Source organism: Asterias amurensis, chromosome 1 (assembly GCF_032118995.1).
Source record: "Asterias amurensis chromosome 1, ASM3211899v1".
Lineage (NCBI taxonomy): Eukaryota > Metazoa > Echinodermata > Asteroidea > Forcipulatida > Asteriidae > Asterias > Asterias amurensis.
In genome coordinates, this window is record NC_092648.1 from 35962053 (window position 1) to 35977950 (window position 15898).

A 15898-nucleotide genomic window follows, 5' to 3' on the forward strand; every position below is an offset into this window, starting at 1 on the left:
TGTCCCCTTAAAGTATCGTGTGTAATGATGCCCAATATCATGTCACATTGCGTCATACAATGCGTAGAATGTGGGTTTGCATTAATAAGACCCGGCAGCTACAGATCGCATGGATGCTGGGATTAAGTTGTACACCAGGGCCTGTGAAGTTATACCTTTCAAAATATTACCGCAATGTAAAATTATACGGTTATAATATCATTGTGGTCACAATGACGTCTGGTCTCTGATTGGAATATTGTAGGCAGAACATGTCCTTTGTTTGAATGTGTTGAATGTACAACTTCATATAATTTATAATATCCCTACAGAATTCGGTAAAGATACTCCGTTTTCTTATCCATTTCCTGTTTTCTATACAGAATACCATTGCAACCGGAACAAAAGCACAAATTAATGGGGGGGGGGTTATTTTCCAGTGGGAGATAAACTCCAGTAGTATATTGTGACCCGCTCTGTGAAAATGAGTCAGATGTAGGCAATTTCAGGAACTGAGTTATATACATGGCTGGAAAGAACACATCAGCAGTAGTAATTTGGTATGTGTCTAAGCTTTTGGGTGTATCGCGTTGCTGAGTTACTCCCGTTTGAAATTAGCCACTACACCATTTTTTGTGGAAAACGAATTACAAGTAAAATGATATTTTAAATTACCATTGTGTGCAAAAGGATACAAATTAGACATAAGTATGATCACAAAATTGTTGTATTCATAGCTTTATTGCCTAAAAGTAAGTGTTCTAAAGGTTAACCATGCAACTAAAGATCTTAAAAAGAAAGAAAAAACTATTTTTTGTTTATCTTTTTTTTTTTTTACATTTTCCACATTAAACTGTCCATAACTTAATATGCATTGGGCGAAATGTGACTAATTTTCACAGAGTGGGTCACATTTGCTCGAAAATTGTACTTGCATGATGTTGGCTCCCAGAGGGAAAACAATATAATAAAAAAATGGAACCACGCATTTATCTAACGCAAGGAAATTATAATTGATTTATTAATATTCCATATTAACTTAACGATCCCCTTGGTTGCATTTGGATGTTAAAAACCGGTGTATCCAATTGCTATTTATTTTTGACAAAATATTGATGAATCAAGTTAGAAAAACATAGTAAAGTGCCTTAAAGTTTACAATGTACATTATGTTACATACCTGATTCAATTATTAGTTTCGGCTTATACACAGTCATTTACATATTATGAGTAAATAGGTTAGGTTTGCATTGCTAAGTTAAAATTTATAAAGGACAACTTGAAGGTAAAGATCGTGCCCTATTTTTTAAAACTGTGTTTGAGCACAAAGTCTTCCTTGTTATCACCAGCATAAGTCCTATCTTCTGTGAAGCAAATAGGCTAAGTTGAAGGAAGAATTTTTGTTATCATGTCAACAAAACACAGGGAAAGTTTTTCGTTTCAGTGAAGTATTATTTTGTTCCCTCACGCGGCATCGAAATGTTATTCGATGAAACGAAATAAATTGTTGATATTTGTTTTTGCCTGTCCTTTTAGGAGCTCCGTACTTTGCTGTTAATTGTTTCTCGAATCAACAATTTCTCAAATAGTTTGAGAGAGATTACCAACTTAATTGTTTACGGTACTATAGTGGAAACTACCTCTCACATAACAGATACCTGACATTTGATTGGTGGAGCATGAGTCACGTGTCATCCTTGATTCTGTTAGATATAATCGCTCCCCGCCGAAATAAGGCAAGGTCATGTCACGGCCGAAATGGTTGGTGTCCGTCCACGTTATTCACAATTTTTAAGACATTTCAGATTGTTGATGGATGAGATGCGTCTACTTTGTGTTTATTGTGAATTTCTTTTACAACAAACAAGGATTTATGTGTGAGTGAGGCCCCCTTACTAAATAAATGTTGAGTGCATTTGGTTCGTGCATTGTCACTGAATATAACCACTCGGTGAAGTCTGGCTTTTCTGTTGCAGTCCAGAGTTCACCATCGCTGCGACAACGCACGATGCATCCAATTATTTGAACTTTAAGACGGACAAATCGCAACCAGCTAAGGGGGTCTTGTAATATGAGAGAGTGAATGTTATTGCGTTGTTCAAAATCAACTATATACGTTGGAATTTAACGGTGCATCACGAAGCATGCAATAGCAAAATGTACATAATTGTTAAACATGCCCTCTGGTGGCAATTGCGTTTAAAGAACTTGCTCTTCCATTAATCATCGCTTGTCCATCCCAGGCAACAGTTTAATCTCTCAGAAGCCACCCGGAGGGCTGGGCTGAAAAGCATGAATACACGATCTTCAAGACCTCTGCTTTACAGACAAACTAAACGGTTAGACTGACGTTCATGGGATGCATGCAACCCGTTTGAAAGGTGTCTACAGAAACTGCTAACTGTTATGTTTTTTTTCATGCTGAGAATGTGTAATGCTGAATGATTAATTGAGTTCAGGTTTACATTAATTAAAACAACATCTATCAAATAAATGTATTCAAGTTGCAATCACATTCTAAAATTCTACTCATTTGTAGTATAGGTGTCCTTATGTTGTGTTAATATTACTTATATAAATCCAAAGTAAGAAGTTGTCATGAGTCTTAAAATTAACATTGATAAATACATTTACGAAATTAATTTACGATATTTACAATACAATAAATTATGTAACATTATATTTGCGTGGACAGGTCGATAAGACCTGAAACTTATATTTGAAAGTATTAACAAATCAGTAAGAAATTGCAAACCCTTTTAGGAAATATCTATTTCGAGAAGACGCTGCTCTCAGCGTTAAAGGGTATATGTACTTTTTCCTAATGATAGTAGAAAGCGTACCTTAAAATTTTACTTACTGAGGTGCTGTAGTTTTTGAGAAATGAGTAAAAGTAATAATTTTCGTCTCAGTTTTAGCGTGTAAAAAAAAGTACTAACCAGTTATGCTATGGTTTTGGTATAATATCATAACTGGTTAAAGCCATTGGACCCTTTCGGTTCAGAAAAAAAAAAGTTCACAGATTTACAAATAACTTACAGGGTTTACAGAAGGCAATGGTGAAAGACTTCTCTTGAAATATTATTCCATGAAATGCTTTACTTTTTGAGAAAACAGCAAAAAATATAAATTCTCGTTAACGAGAATTACGGATTTATTTTGAAACACATTCCGTTGTTTTCTCCCGACTCCGATGACCGATTGAGCCTAAATTTTCACAGGTTTGTTATTTGATATAGAAGTTGTGGTACACAGAGTGTGGGCCTTGGACAACACTGTTTACCGAAAGGGTCCAATGGCTTTAAGGGGATTTTACATGCTAAAATAATTTTGGTCTCATGAGACCAAAATTATTTTGTGACTTGTTTTACTCGTTTCTCAAAAACTAAACAACCTTAGTTAATAATATTTGAAGGGAAGCTTTCCACCATCATTATCTTCAAACCCTGTAAGTTTAATGTAAATCTGTGGACATTTTGAAAAAGTACCCGAATCCTTTAAAGCATTTTGGCTTTTTTTCCCCTAATGATATTCTCGCTCTCGAATGCCCTTCAACTGTATTATTTAATTACACATCCAAACGCGCACGCGCCAGCAGTAACACAAAGGATGGTGAGTAGGAAACGAGAAGAAATGTTCAGTGTTAAATGCGAGGGAAAATCTCAAATTGGGGAAAACCTAGCCAGGCAATCAGGTTTTTCTTTTTGACTGAAAAACCGCTCCTCATGCAGGCTCTATGTCTGAGGTTGGGTTTAAACCGGGGTCCACAGATGTGAAAGGCAGGGAAAGAAACCAGTGAGCCAACCTATGCCCAAATATTTGATAGGTTTTTTTTGGTGTGTTTTTTAGGGGGGGAGGGTGTCTCCTTTTTGAAAATAATGTCAATATAGCCCTGCCTCAGTACGTGCTTTTAAAAAAATTGAGTTATGTTTTGATATTACACTTTAATTTAAGAATGTTAATTGGCACTACTGTTGAATAGTTTTTTAAATGTTGTTGTACAAACCGTATTCAAATTATTAAAACAAAACCTTTCTTTTCGACTCAACCCTCGATTTCAGAGTAAGCCGTTTCTGGTATCCGGAACCTTCTGGATCTCCGTTGTATCGAGGTTAACTTTGAATCATACATCACCTCGTTCCGGTTGTTGGAAAGGCTGAGCAGTGGAGTCAGCGAGCAATCAGATCCGGAGTAATCCGAGTCATCTGATGATGAGTCGCTCCAGTACACGGAATCATCGTCTTCAATGTTATTGTTCTTACTCTTCATCTTCGGCCCCTTTGGTTTCTTGCCTCCAACATGGCATTTCTTTTTTCCACCCGGCGGTTTCTTCTTTCCAGCATGGCATTTCTTTTTTCCACCCGGGTGTTTCTTCTTTCCAGCATGGACTTTCTTCTTTCCACCCGGAGATTTCTTCTTTCCACCCGGGGATTTCTTCTTTCCACCCGGAGATTTCTTCTTTCCACCCGGGGATTTCGTCTTTCCACCCGGAGATTTCTTCTTTCCATGCGGAGATTTCTTCTTTCCACCCGGGGATTTCTTCCTTGCTACTGTCGATTTTTTAGCTGATCCTGGAGATTTCTTAGCTGATCCTGGAGATTTCTTTGCTCCTGTCGATTTCTTAGCTGATCCTGGAGATTTCTTAGCTGATCCTGGAGATTTCTTTGCTACTGTCGATTTCTTAGCTGATCCTGGAGATTTCTTAGCTGATCCTGGAGATTTCTTAGCTGATCCTGGAGATTTCTTTGCTACTGTCGATTTCTTAGCTGATCCTGGAGATTTCTTAGCTGATCCTGGAGATTTCTTTGCTCCTGGAGATTTCTTAGCTGATCCTGGAGATTTCTTTGCTGATCCTGGAGATTTCTTTGCTCCTGTCGATTTCTTTGTTGATCCTGGAGATTTCTTAGTTGATCCTGGAGATTTCTTTGCTCCAGTTGATTTCTTCGTTGATCCAGGGGATTTCTTTGTTGATCCAGGAGATTTATTTGTTGATCCATTAGACTTCTTGGTTGATCCAGGAGACTTCTTGGTTGATGCGGGAGATTTCTGCGGCGACCCTCCGGATCTCTGCGTCGACCCTCCAGATTGCTTAGCTGGTCCCTTGTCTGGTTTCGTACTCTTATCTGACTTTGAATTTTTATCAGACTTCGAATTCGTACCTGACTTCGAATTCTTGTCCGACCTCGAATTCTTATCTGACTTGGCTTTGTCTGATCTTGAATTCTTGTCGGGTTTTGAACTCTTTTCCAACTTGTTCTTGTGCCCAAATTGTGGGAGTTCTGGGAGTTCTGGGAGTTCTGGGAGTTCTGGGAGTTCTGGGAGTTCTGGGAGTTCAAAACCACCCATCATATCATCCAAATCGAAGTCTTCTAGCCCTCCGAATCCTTGCCCTCCTGGTACATTTTCATAAACCGGTTCATCATCATCATCATCATCATCTTCGTCTCTATCCCTCCGGCTTCCACCTCCACCCCTACCCCCACCTCGGGGTGCTCCACCCCCACCTCGGGGTTCCTTCTGAACGAGGGGTCTCTCCTCTTCATTCCAGTCTTGTCCCTGCGGTGAGTATTCAATACCGAAACTCTCTTCATCACTCTCAGTATCCTGATCCTCTACATCGTCTTTTTTCTTGGGCTTTCTCTTTGTTGGTTTGGAACTTTCAGTGTCTGAGAAGGGAAGTTTGTCTAGTATCCACCCAGGGGCCGTCTTCTCTGGATCACCCATGGTGAAGGCGTTACTGATGGACGTTTGGAGATAGCGAAGTAACAGGAAAATTATCGTCTGGAAGAAATAAGCAAGACGTAAGCCTATGGCACATAAATTATGATGATGGTGATGGGGTAGGACTGACAATGGGGATGTGGGGATGAGGAGGACAGGATTGGGGAGGATTATGGCGGGGATTGACCAATAACAAATTAGTATTAAATACTTCTGGTAATGAATACAATAATGTATCCCAAGTGAGCTTAATCACTGTAGCTCACAAGCCTGAGGAAACCTGTAACCAAGGCTGCTTGCTAGATGTGAACCAGAAACACCTACTCTTCCATGCAAGGTTTTGCATTGGTTATTTCATGCGCACTATACCAGTACACGGGACCTACGTCTTACTGTCCCAACCGAACAAAGCAATCATGGATGCAAGTGTCATGACTGGGACTCGAACCCACACTGTGCTTGAGCTTGAGTTCGGTCCTCTTATCTGTTCGACCACGACACGCAAAATGTGTAATGATGATAGTTATGAGTTTAAAAATTCCCTTATGTTGAATTTCCCCAAATCTTCCTCTTGTTTGTAATATCGACCATCTTGAAACCAAGCCTCATCACAGACGGCCATGTTCTACGACCTACCTGAATCAGGAATATCAGCATGATCATCAAACCAATTCGATTCAGCCTGACATTGAAATAGTCCATGAGGGCGGTCTTGCAGCCTCTTTTGTGGAGAGTATGTCCGGTGCGGTAGTCGTATTTGAAGTGTTGATCGTTGTCTTGAACGTGATGGTGGATGCAGGGACGGGCTGAATAAGAATCGCAGCAACTGTACGGGACGTCGTCATTCAGGTACTTCCCGTCGCTTATTTTGCTAGAGGAGAAAAAGGAGAAGGGAAAAAAAAAAAGATTTCGAGTTTGTTCACGATTTTGGGGGTTGAACAAAGAATTGACTATAGTGGGATTCCAAACAGCAACCTCCGGAATAACGTGCCGGCGCTCTGACAACTGAGCTATCTAGCCCTATGTTGGCGGTGTCCCTAAAATTTGTTCACCAACGTCTTTACGTGCCCAAATGCAGCCTCTTTTAACAAAAACATCTCGCATTTCATTGATGTTACTCTATACTACAGAGAACCTATTACCTATTATCACTCCCTCTCAGGGAACCGCCCTTTCCCATTCCTCTCAAGCCGGAACCGCTTCTTCTGAGTGTAAACTTTCCTCCTCCCCGGAACGTGTCCCCCAGGGAGCAGACCCCCCCCCCCCCCTAACCCCCTCAGGGAACCACCCCTCTAGCTCGGGGAGAGCGTCCCGCCTCATTCAACCACCTCTCCCCCTCAGTGAACCTACCTCCATCTGGTAATACTTTGTGAAGGAGTGATTGCTTGTGGTACTAATACTGACCACTCCTTCATGAATCGGCATTGGAATAAGTGGGAGCGGCGATTCACGCGGAGGGGGGGGGACCGGTTCCATGTTGGGGGATCATGGAGTGGTGGTGCCCTGAGTAAGAGGGTGAGGTTCACTGAGGAGTGGTGTGAGTGATTAAATATTCCCATTCTCATGTATACGAATTGGGGACCAGACTATTTTGTCTCCCAGTCTCGATTTGGTGACATTGATTAAATTTTGAAATTGCTTATTAGGAGACTTTTGAGACGCTGCAGCGTCTCAAAAGTCGCAAAAAAACTCTCGATTTGAGACTGCTGCGCGCAGACACCTGTCCTTTTTGCGGCTCTGAGCGTGCGCACGCATGCTCAGTACTGCGCACGCAGGTCTGTGCAAGCGCAACACTGTGAAAAAGGACCGTCTAAAATTTTCTCATCGCCATAAATAACAACAATCTATAAATGAGAAATACACGCAATTACCGCGCATACCCCGTCCTCTTATTAGATTGACTGCACCCAACCCAAAGTTAAGCCAATTAACCTTTGTACGTTGCTGTTTTGCAGGTCCAAGAAATCGTTAGAAATCCATTGTAAATCGAACCAATCTTCGTAGCCGCTGTTTCCACAACACTCGAACTCAATCTGTAAGCGGTCGATCTCTGCCTTCGCTGTGCTGTTATCCTTCACAAAGGAAAATTTCAAACAGTAAAGTTATACCTGGGAAAAACCTGGGAATACTATTGGTGATTACTCAAAATACTTTGTTAGCATAAAAAACCTGCTCGGTAACGAGTAATGGAGAGCTTTGGGTAGTATAACACATTGTGAGAAACGGCTCCCTCTGAAGTTAAACGTTTTTTTTTTAGAAAGAGGTAACTTGTCACTCAAAGAACGTTTTATCTGAAAGCAAGCACATTCATATTATGCAACAATGGTGTTTTCCCCTCGTTATTCACTTGCAGCTTCGATTATTTTATTTAATACGTTTGTTGGGATAAACCAAGTGAGAATACTGGTCTTTGACAATTACAAAAAGGTGTCCAGTGCCCTATAAAACATGAACAAAATAGAGCCTTCAAATCGATTGTATGAATTGCGCAAAGCTCTCAAACCTTGTAGTTGTCCATGGCTTTGCCTAGGCCTGCAGTAAAGGAGTGGTGGAGTTGACGTCGATTGGCGAAGCATGTACAAGCCGATATGAAGATGCAGACATTCAAACAGACAAGGAGAAGGAGGTAGGGTAGAAGGAGACGTCTTAGAATCTGTCTACATAGAGGAGTATAGAAGATAGACAAATGTCACCGAACTTCTGGTAAGAATAGGCTGCAGGATTTTCACTCACAAAGTTGTGGGTCTGAATCCTACCAAGAAAACCACTGGTTTCACCTTGACTATATTTTATTATGGGCCATTCATTGTCGATAGCTACTGAATCACAATTTCACGATTTGTTAAATTCATAATGATCAACGTTAAACCAATGTTTGTATGAGAGAGATTGCATGTTGCCAGCTTGTTGTTTATGTCCCTTTTCTTGTGGGAGTTTTCCGAAATACACAACTCTGAAACCTGCCCCTCCCCCTCCAGATATGGAGTAGTCCAGTCAAGAATATCAATGAGTATGACTTTGACTCCCCATCGGACATTGCACATTGGAGAAAAACCATGAAATAAATAACCTGTGGCATGACGTAGTGGTGCCAGCATGATCAATGTAATTGCTAAGCAAAATTATTCACTATGGTAAACAACTCATCTTTAGATGAATCTTAGTGCTTTGTGAAACCTAGACCAGGGCAGATAGAGAAAGTAACATGAAAAGAAAACAAAGCAAAAGCTAAGATGAACAGGAATGTAAATCAAAACTGAGAAGGGGCTCATCTAGGTAATGGGGCACTTTTGTGACGCTATATGGCAGCAGACTTTACCAGGTGAATTAAAGGCCCCTTTCGAAACCACGGCTTCAGCTTTGGATTCGGCTTCATGCTCAATCCTCGCGTCTGAAGACCTGAGCGCCTACGCAAAACACGCATATTGTCAAAACAACCTCGGAGCCAGCCTATAGCCTGAGCCGAACCCAAAGGCAAAGCCGTGGTTTCGAAAAGGGTCAAAATATTTTCGGCAAGCTCAGCACTACATCAACACTGAACCTGTTAAGTCTGCTGCCACCAAGCATTTCAAATCCCCTATTTCTTGTTGCAGTGTGTGGAAGTTCTCAACAAAATATATATGTTTGCTTCAAGGATGTTCATTCTATTTTTCATACCTTCTGGAAACGTCTCCAACACTATTACATAGCTTTCCTCCAGCCAGGTCAATGACTGCGGTGCAAGCACCGACAAAGATAAGCATAAGAGGCAGAGTGTTGCCGTTGTATCCCTCCACGAGATTCGCCTGATGTGTGTGAAAAGGTGTACTTTATTATATTTCATTCAAAAAGGACAAAATATTGTCATTCAAAAGTCTCGTCCTTCAAGGATTTTTTTTACTGAAAGAAGTTTATACAGCCAACAGCACAACTAGCGCAAATAACACGATGGATGGCCGAGAAGAAATGTTCGGTTTTAGATGTGGGGCCGGGAAAACTCCGAGCCACGGTCCAAAATAACGCTCAAATTTGAATGGAGTTTTTTTTTTTCATGAAAGATACGCGAGTGTTATCCTTAACCAATTAGAATGATTGTTACATTACTGGAAGGGCAAATACTTCCTGAAGCTACACTTTTTGGAACTAAGCCGTGTGGTGGCGCTATTTATTATAACAATGACTTGAAGTTGGGAGTCAATGTGCAAAAAAGGATTTTACACAGGAAATGAGCCCGATTTTGATGGAAAATGCAACATTTATAATAATGAAATTAGCGAGCCTAAATGATGAAAGATTTCATCCTATTGGATATTTTACGAAAGTTTAGTATCTTAGCTTCTTTATGCTACCAGAACTAAGAGATATTTTTAAAGATATTCTCAAAATTACGATAAATGCAAAAAAAATTCCGGCAGTTTTTCCATTCATTGGGATTCAGCGTGAGAGAAACTCTCGCAGTCGCAGGCCTAGTTCCCCAAGAAATAGAAGGCGTGGCAAGACACCAATACGCCACATGACTCCCTAAATTCAGGTCATCCGATACCCCAAATCTGCGCGTTACAAATATTCCCGCAGCAGGCATCTTTCCTGCCGCGTAACTTTTTGTTTGCAAAACGCAATGACATAATTTTTTGATTTCATGAAATTATACAACACAATCTTCAATCTCCTGCAAAGATGGGACAAATCGTAGCCTTTCTGGTTGATATTTAAGATAATCTATAATTTTAGTAAACAAACACAAAATATGCCTAGCTAAAATGGTTGATAAAAACACTTGAAACACCCTGAAAGTTCTTTGCGTTTGTTGTCTGCCATACTTCACTACTTCAATTACAAGATCACATGATTTTTACATGACAACAGAGGGGATACAAAAAACTGTGAAAGATTGAAGTGGACATGCGCCTTATAGGCAAATTTCCAGAAATTACGATTTTATTGTAATTTGCACGTGGGTTAAAAAAACACTCCAAAAACATCAGAAGCCTTATTGATAAAAAATATGCTCATTTATTATTCATAATTTGTTATAATACAATTAACTATGAAAAAACAGCATTTTAGTGTTGTATAACTTAGTTTTGTAAATCGATGGCTTCACCACAGGTGGGGCCGGGTGTAAGATGGGGGTTCAGCTAATTAGCCTGGTAGAAACCCAACAATTGATGGGGTAAATAGTTATAACTGGTAGTTTTGGCCTTCTAGTTTCCCTGCCGCATGGACTCGAGTGCTTAGAAGAAAAGGCAACATAGAAAGGGTCCCCGTATTGACGTTTCAAAACAAGTGCGTGAATTTATGTAACGCAAAACGTATGCCGACAAATTGGGGTCGTTTGCGTATATACGACGACCTCCGTTGTGCTTATTATATGGCGTTCTACGGGCTTGAAATTCTCCTCTCAGGTGGGCTTTGACATCGGACAAATAAAAATAAAGCTCAAAGTTGTTCTTGGTTCTGTTAATTAAACTAAAATTCTATCTCAAGTCTTCAGTGCGTGAATATAGGGTACACGAGGATACTGCAAAATTTCAGGCTACGAACTTACTTACCTTGGCCGCTATACGGATTCTGATGTAGAGTCCCACCACGATGATTGACATCCCGCACATTGCGCACAACCAGTGCAAAGTCAACAGCACATCGCATAATCTCTTTCGCCCTTTCTCGGTTATGTTGACTAGCAAAATTGCCATCGTGGTCTATGGTCACTTGTACATTTTTCGGTAAATTTGATCCTTCTTTTTATCTTGAAAAGGGATAATGTTTCATGGCAAAATGGTGAAAATACTTGCGCTTTTTACACTGAACACTCCATCATTGCGAACACGCCCATTTGAAAACGTAAAAAGAACGCGCTTAAACCATAGAGCTATATTGACCAGAGCGCTAACACCCCGTTATACACGCACTAAGGTTTTGAAGCCGTGTGGGCGCATCCAGGGGGGGGGGGGGGGGGGTGGGGGGGGGAGGAAGGGGTATTGCACAATCATTTGCTAGCGCGTTTTGGGTACACTCCATTTTAAAAATAGGTGATGACAATATTAAACAAGAAAAGATAACATGAATACCGCTGAAATGCTCTCTTTAACAGCACTGAAAACATAACAGTACTTATTGTAAGAGCATTTTCAATTGTTAAACTGGTTAGTTTTACATCAAATGCTTAAACATTTTACCGAAATTGTCCGTTTGCTTATTACAGCGGCCAACGTTTATGAATGGGTCCAGGCAGGAGTTTTGTTACAAAACGTCACCCCTAAAATGGCTATAAACATCGACATAATGTGAAAAAAATTATCGTTCATCCTCTGATTTTTTTTACTGAATGTTAAGATGAGGGATAGATCTTTCATTCCTGAAAGTTTAAACAAAATCCCTCCGTACATCCTCTGGATATTTGACGTTTTTTTAGAGGTATTTTTGAGAAAATGGTTTCTGCCTATACTTGGTTTCCACGCAAACGATCGTCTGTTGACGGACGGGAACATTCGCCGCAGGTAATGTTAATTCTGAAGCAGACATGTCGTTTACGCTAAATATATGTTGCTTATTAAATTATTAAGTTACTGAAGCAGTTGGCAATGCAAAAAAAAAAATCATTTTACGATGTTTTCTAGTGTAAAAATTGGGTGAATTAACACTATTTAGAGATAAACGCACCCTTTGATTAAATGGACGCGTCCAGGCAGTCTCAACGGCCGCGCGCCTGCGTTCAAAGGGTAGAACGTATTCGAAATCTTTTCATTTTATATAGGGAATGTACGTGCACTACACAGCGCACCGTTTGCGTATGTTTGTATGGAGAGCTTCGACCGGCGCTCGTCGTGAATGAAGAATGAGATTATTTTCAACGTAGGTGGCGGGTTCGTGGCGCGACCCCTTCCGCCCCCCGCCCTCCCCCTGATCATTATCTTCAAACTGTGTGAGTTTAGTGTAAATCTTTGGACAGTGTGTTTTTCGTCCTACAAAAGTTACATACACCCTTTAAAGAGTATGTATGTACTTTTTCCTAACAAAAAACACAATGTCCACAGATTTACACTAAACTTTCACAGCTTGAAGATAATGATAGTAGAAAGCTTCCCTTGAAATTTTACTTACAGACTTGTCACCAGAACTCGCACTCGGGAATCCATCACACCCATTCTTAAGGATCTACATTGGCTACCAATACGAGCTAGAATTGATTTTAAAGTTTTGGTTCTGACGTATCAATGTATCCATGGTATTGCCCCTGTTTATCTTCAAAGCTTAGTTCAGGAGTACAAAACAACCAGAAATCTGCGATCTTCAAATAAATCCCTTCTGACCCCCCCCCCCCCCAAGTTATCAAAACCAAGTCGTACGGTTCCCGCTCTTTCCAATATGCAGCAGTTCAGTTATGGAACAGTCTTCCAGAGGTTGTTAAACAGGCTGAGACATCAGAACAATTCAAAACCCGGTTGAAAACATATCTGTTTACTTTGTGCATAATTGTTGATTTCCTTTTACAGCGCATAGGGACCTCACGGTGATATGCGCTATATAAGAATGGTTTTATTATTATATTATTATTATTATGAGGTGCTGTAGTTTTCGAGAAATGAGTAAAAGTAATAATTTTCGTCTCAGTTTTAGCATGTAAAAACGTTTTAACCAGTTATGCTATGGTTTTGGTATAATATCATAACTGGTTAAGGGGATTTTACATGCTAAAATCATTTTGGTCTCATTGATTTTGTGACTTGTTTTATTCATTTATCCAAAACTACACAACCTTAGTTAGTAATATTCGAAGAGAAGCTTTCCACTATCATTATCTTCAAACCCTGTAAGTTTAATGTAAATCTGTGGACATTTGGAAAAGTACCCGAATCCTTTAAACAGAACACTTTTTCCCGAAGAGCGCGTACTAGATTGGAAAGCGTGGATGAGGCGCATTCGCGTCATCGCGTACATTGTTTGGCAGCATATTTGTTTCACATTCCATGGCAGCATATGTTTTTCTGCGGTGGGTTTTGATCGTCATATATTCTTCACAAATCCGTCATTTTCATGAAATAATGCAGCTCCCAACGTTAAGGAATTCCCGTTTTTGTTCGTACTCTCACAGTCTGCCGTGTGTACGCAAGACGCACGACGCGCAAATTTTGAATTGTGTTGTTAACGCTGTGCAGTCAAGATACGGTGACCAAGAATTCATGCATGCGTCTAAGCTTGCATCATGCGTCTTGCACGCGAATGTATACGCGTACGCACGACAGACAACACTGTGAGAAAACGATCGAAACTGGAATTTTTTAATGTTGGAAGCTGCATTATTTCACGAAAATGACGGATTTGTGAGGAAAATATGAGAACCAAAACCCACCGCAGAAAAATGTATGCCGCCATGGAATGTGAATCTGTTGAAATTAGTGGCTTGTCGCAGATAAGATTAAAGTTATGAAGCTGTGAAATTGTTCCGCCCCAGAAACGGGCCTCAATAGTTTTAATTAGGACTCTGTTCCTGTGTACAGAGAAAGAGTCCTATAGGGCTATGTCACCCCATGAGTATCGAGACTTGGGTTCAATGAGGAGAAGCATAGAACCTGATCGAAGATTCCTTGATGGAGTGTAAACTTGAAGCAGTTCAGAAATATAGTGGAGAGCCTTGCCATTAAGAGCTTTGTGGACAATGAGCATCAGCTTGAAGATGATTTGTTGAGAGATAGGGAGCCAGTGTAGTTGTTTCAGAATGGGGGTGATAGAACAGGATTTTCTAGACAGTGTCACAATGCGGGCATAACAGGCGGCTAGTCATGAAAAATTATATTCCATGTTAAAAAATTACTGTAAGTAGCCTAATCTTCGTCCAAGATGGTACAAGTGTGCAGTGAAATCGTTTCGCACAGGAGTTGTTTCATCTCAAGTTGACGAAAAAAATTCCGTTTCATTATTTTGAAGCGATCGTGGGTGGCCGTATAATAATAATAATATTTATTCGGGCAATCACATTTACAAGCACATGTACATACGTTAAACATTATTTTAGAAAACAAAGTAAAACAACAGTGGGGTGTCCAGGAGAGCATAAAAGTTTTTTTTTTTTTAAATAACTGTCGCCATAAGGCGTATGTCTCCTAAATCCCCAAAATACATTAAGGCAAAAAAGGGCATATAAAAAAACACAGAAGATAATAAAAATCACTGAATATCTATAAAAGGCAAATAAGCAGAGGTATACACAAAAATACACACAATCCAAAAAGGATATTCATAAAAACCAGGACAATACATCAAAAATGTTTTAGAGCAATACATAAAATCTCCGGTAAGGGGACACAAATGAAATGACATTGTTAACAGGTTAGACTTGTGGACAAGTCGTCAAATCCGCCCCACGCGCCGAGACAGCGCTCCCGGGAGACCACCACTCCCGTGCGAACCGATGGCCCCCCGACCCCGACCCCTCATTAATGAGGAGTCGAAATCGGGGAGCCACCAGCCCGCGCGAGAGAGCAGGGATCCCGCGAGAGCACCATCCCAGCGCGCGGGGCCGACCTAACGACCCGTCCACAAGTCTGGGCCCAATTTCATAGAGCTGCTTAAGCAGAAAATTTTGCTTAAGCAAAAAAATCAGCGCTAAGTAAAATCAGATTATTGGCCAAGACTCCACTGAATTGTTTTGCTAAGTAAACAACAGCTAGATACCAGTCACAAGCAATGCTGTAGGATGAAATTTCGGTCAGTAACATGTGTAAAATAAGAGGGCTATTTTCGTGCTTAAGCACATTTTTTGCTTAAGCAGCTCTATGAAATTGGCCCCTGGTGGCAAGTTACCCCAGCTATGAGTAAAACGGCAGGGGATGGAAAATTAAAACAGTTAACAAAAAACTATTAAAAAAAGACAGAACATGATACAAATCATGGAACAACTGTATAGGGCAAACAAGCACTACATGTACTTTAAAAAGCCAGTATACACAGCGTTGAACGTGTGGGTTTTTAAATACAGCAAGATCTGCGTCTGACGTGACACTTTAAAAAGGTCACAATTTGCTCTAATTTTTCTCGGCAGTCACGAACTCAATATTAAAAGGGGGCAAACATGTCGGTGAAACGATATTTCGAATTAAATCCTACCCTGTACAATCCACATTTTTTTTTTTAAATTCAGCAACCACCAATCGTGCATGAAATTTACCTTTAAAATGATAGACCTAATTTGTTTGTTTGGTTGGTTGGTTTATTTATG

General features: G+C 40.3%; 1 protein-coding gene across 2 annotated transcripts; it reads right to left on the reverse strand.

The window, feature by feature from the left end:
* Positions 1-731: 731 nt before the first annotated feature.
* On the reverse strand, positions 732-11584 carry LOC139938423 (uncharacterized). 2 transcript variants are annotated; one of them, XM_071933948.1, is made up of 6 exons: positions 11232-11584; positions 9358-9485; positions 8204-8357; positions 7633-7772; positions 6337-6571; positions 732-5760 (listed from the first exon to the last, which is right to left on the reverse strand). In XM_071933948.1, exons 1-6 carry the CDS (start codon positions 11373-11375, stop codon positions 4024-4026), a joined length of 2538 nt encoding a protein of 845 aa, XP_071790049.1. In that variant the 5' UTR covers positions 11376-11584; the 3' UTR covers positions 732-4023. The 2 variants fall into 2 exon arrangements, with proteins under 2 accessions (XP_071790049.1, XP_071790054.1); XM_071933953.1 differs by lacking the exon at positions 11232-11584 and having other exon boundaries at positions 8204-8353; positions 9358-9438.
* Positions 11585-15898: the final 4314 nt, after the last annotated feature.

What these genes read in the sequence shown, in the direction of transcription:
- LOC139938423 (XM_071933948.1), bottom strand. Translation starts at nt 11,375, where the DNA reads ATGGCAATTTTGCTAGTCAACATAACCGAGAAAGGGCGAAAGAGATTA. An exon ending in CAAAACAGCAACGTACAAAG is followed by an intron (nt 6,572 to 7,632) that starts GTTAATTGGCTT and finishes TTTCTCCTCTAG; the next exon opens with CAAAATAAGCGACGGGAAGT. An exon ending in TGCTGATATTCCTGATTCAG is followed by an intron (nt 5,761 to 6,336) that starts GTAGGTCGTAGA and finishes TATTTCTTCCAG; the next exon opens with ACGATAATTTTCCTGTTACT.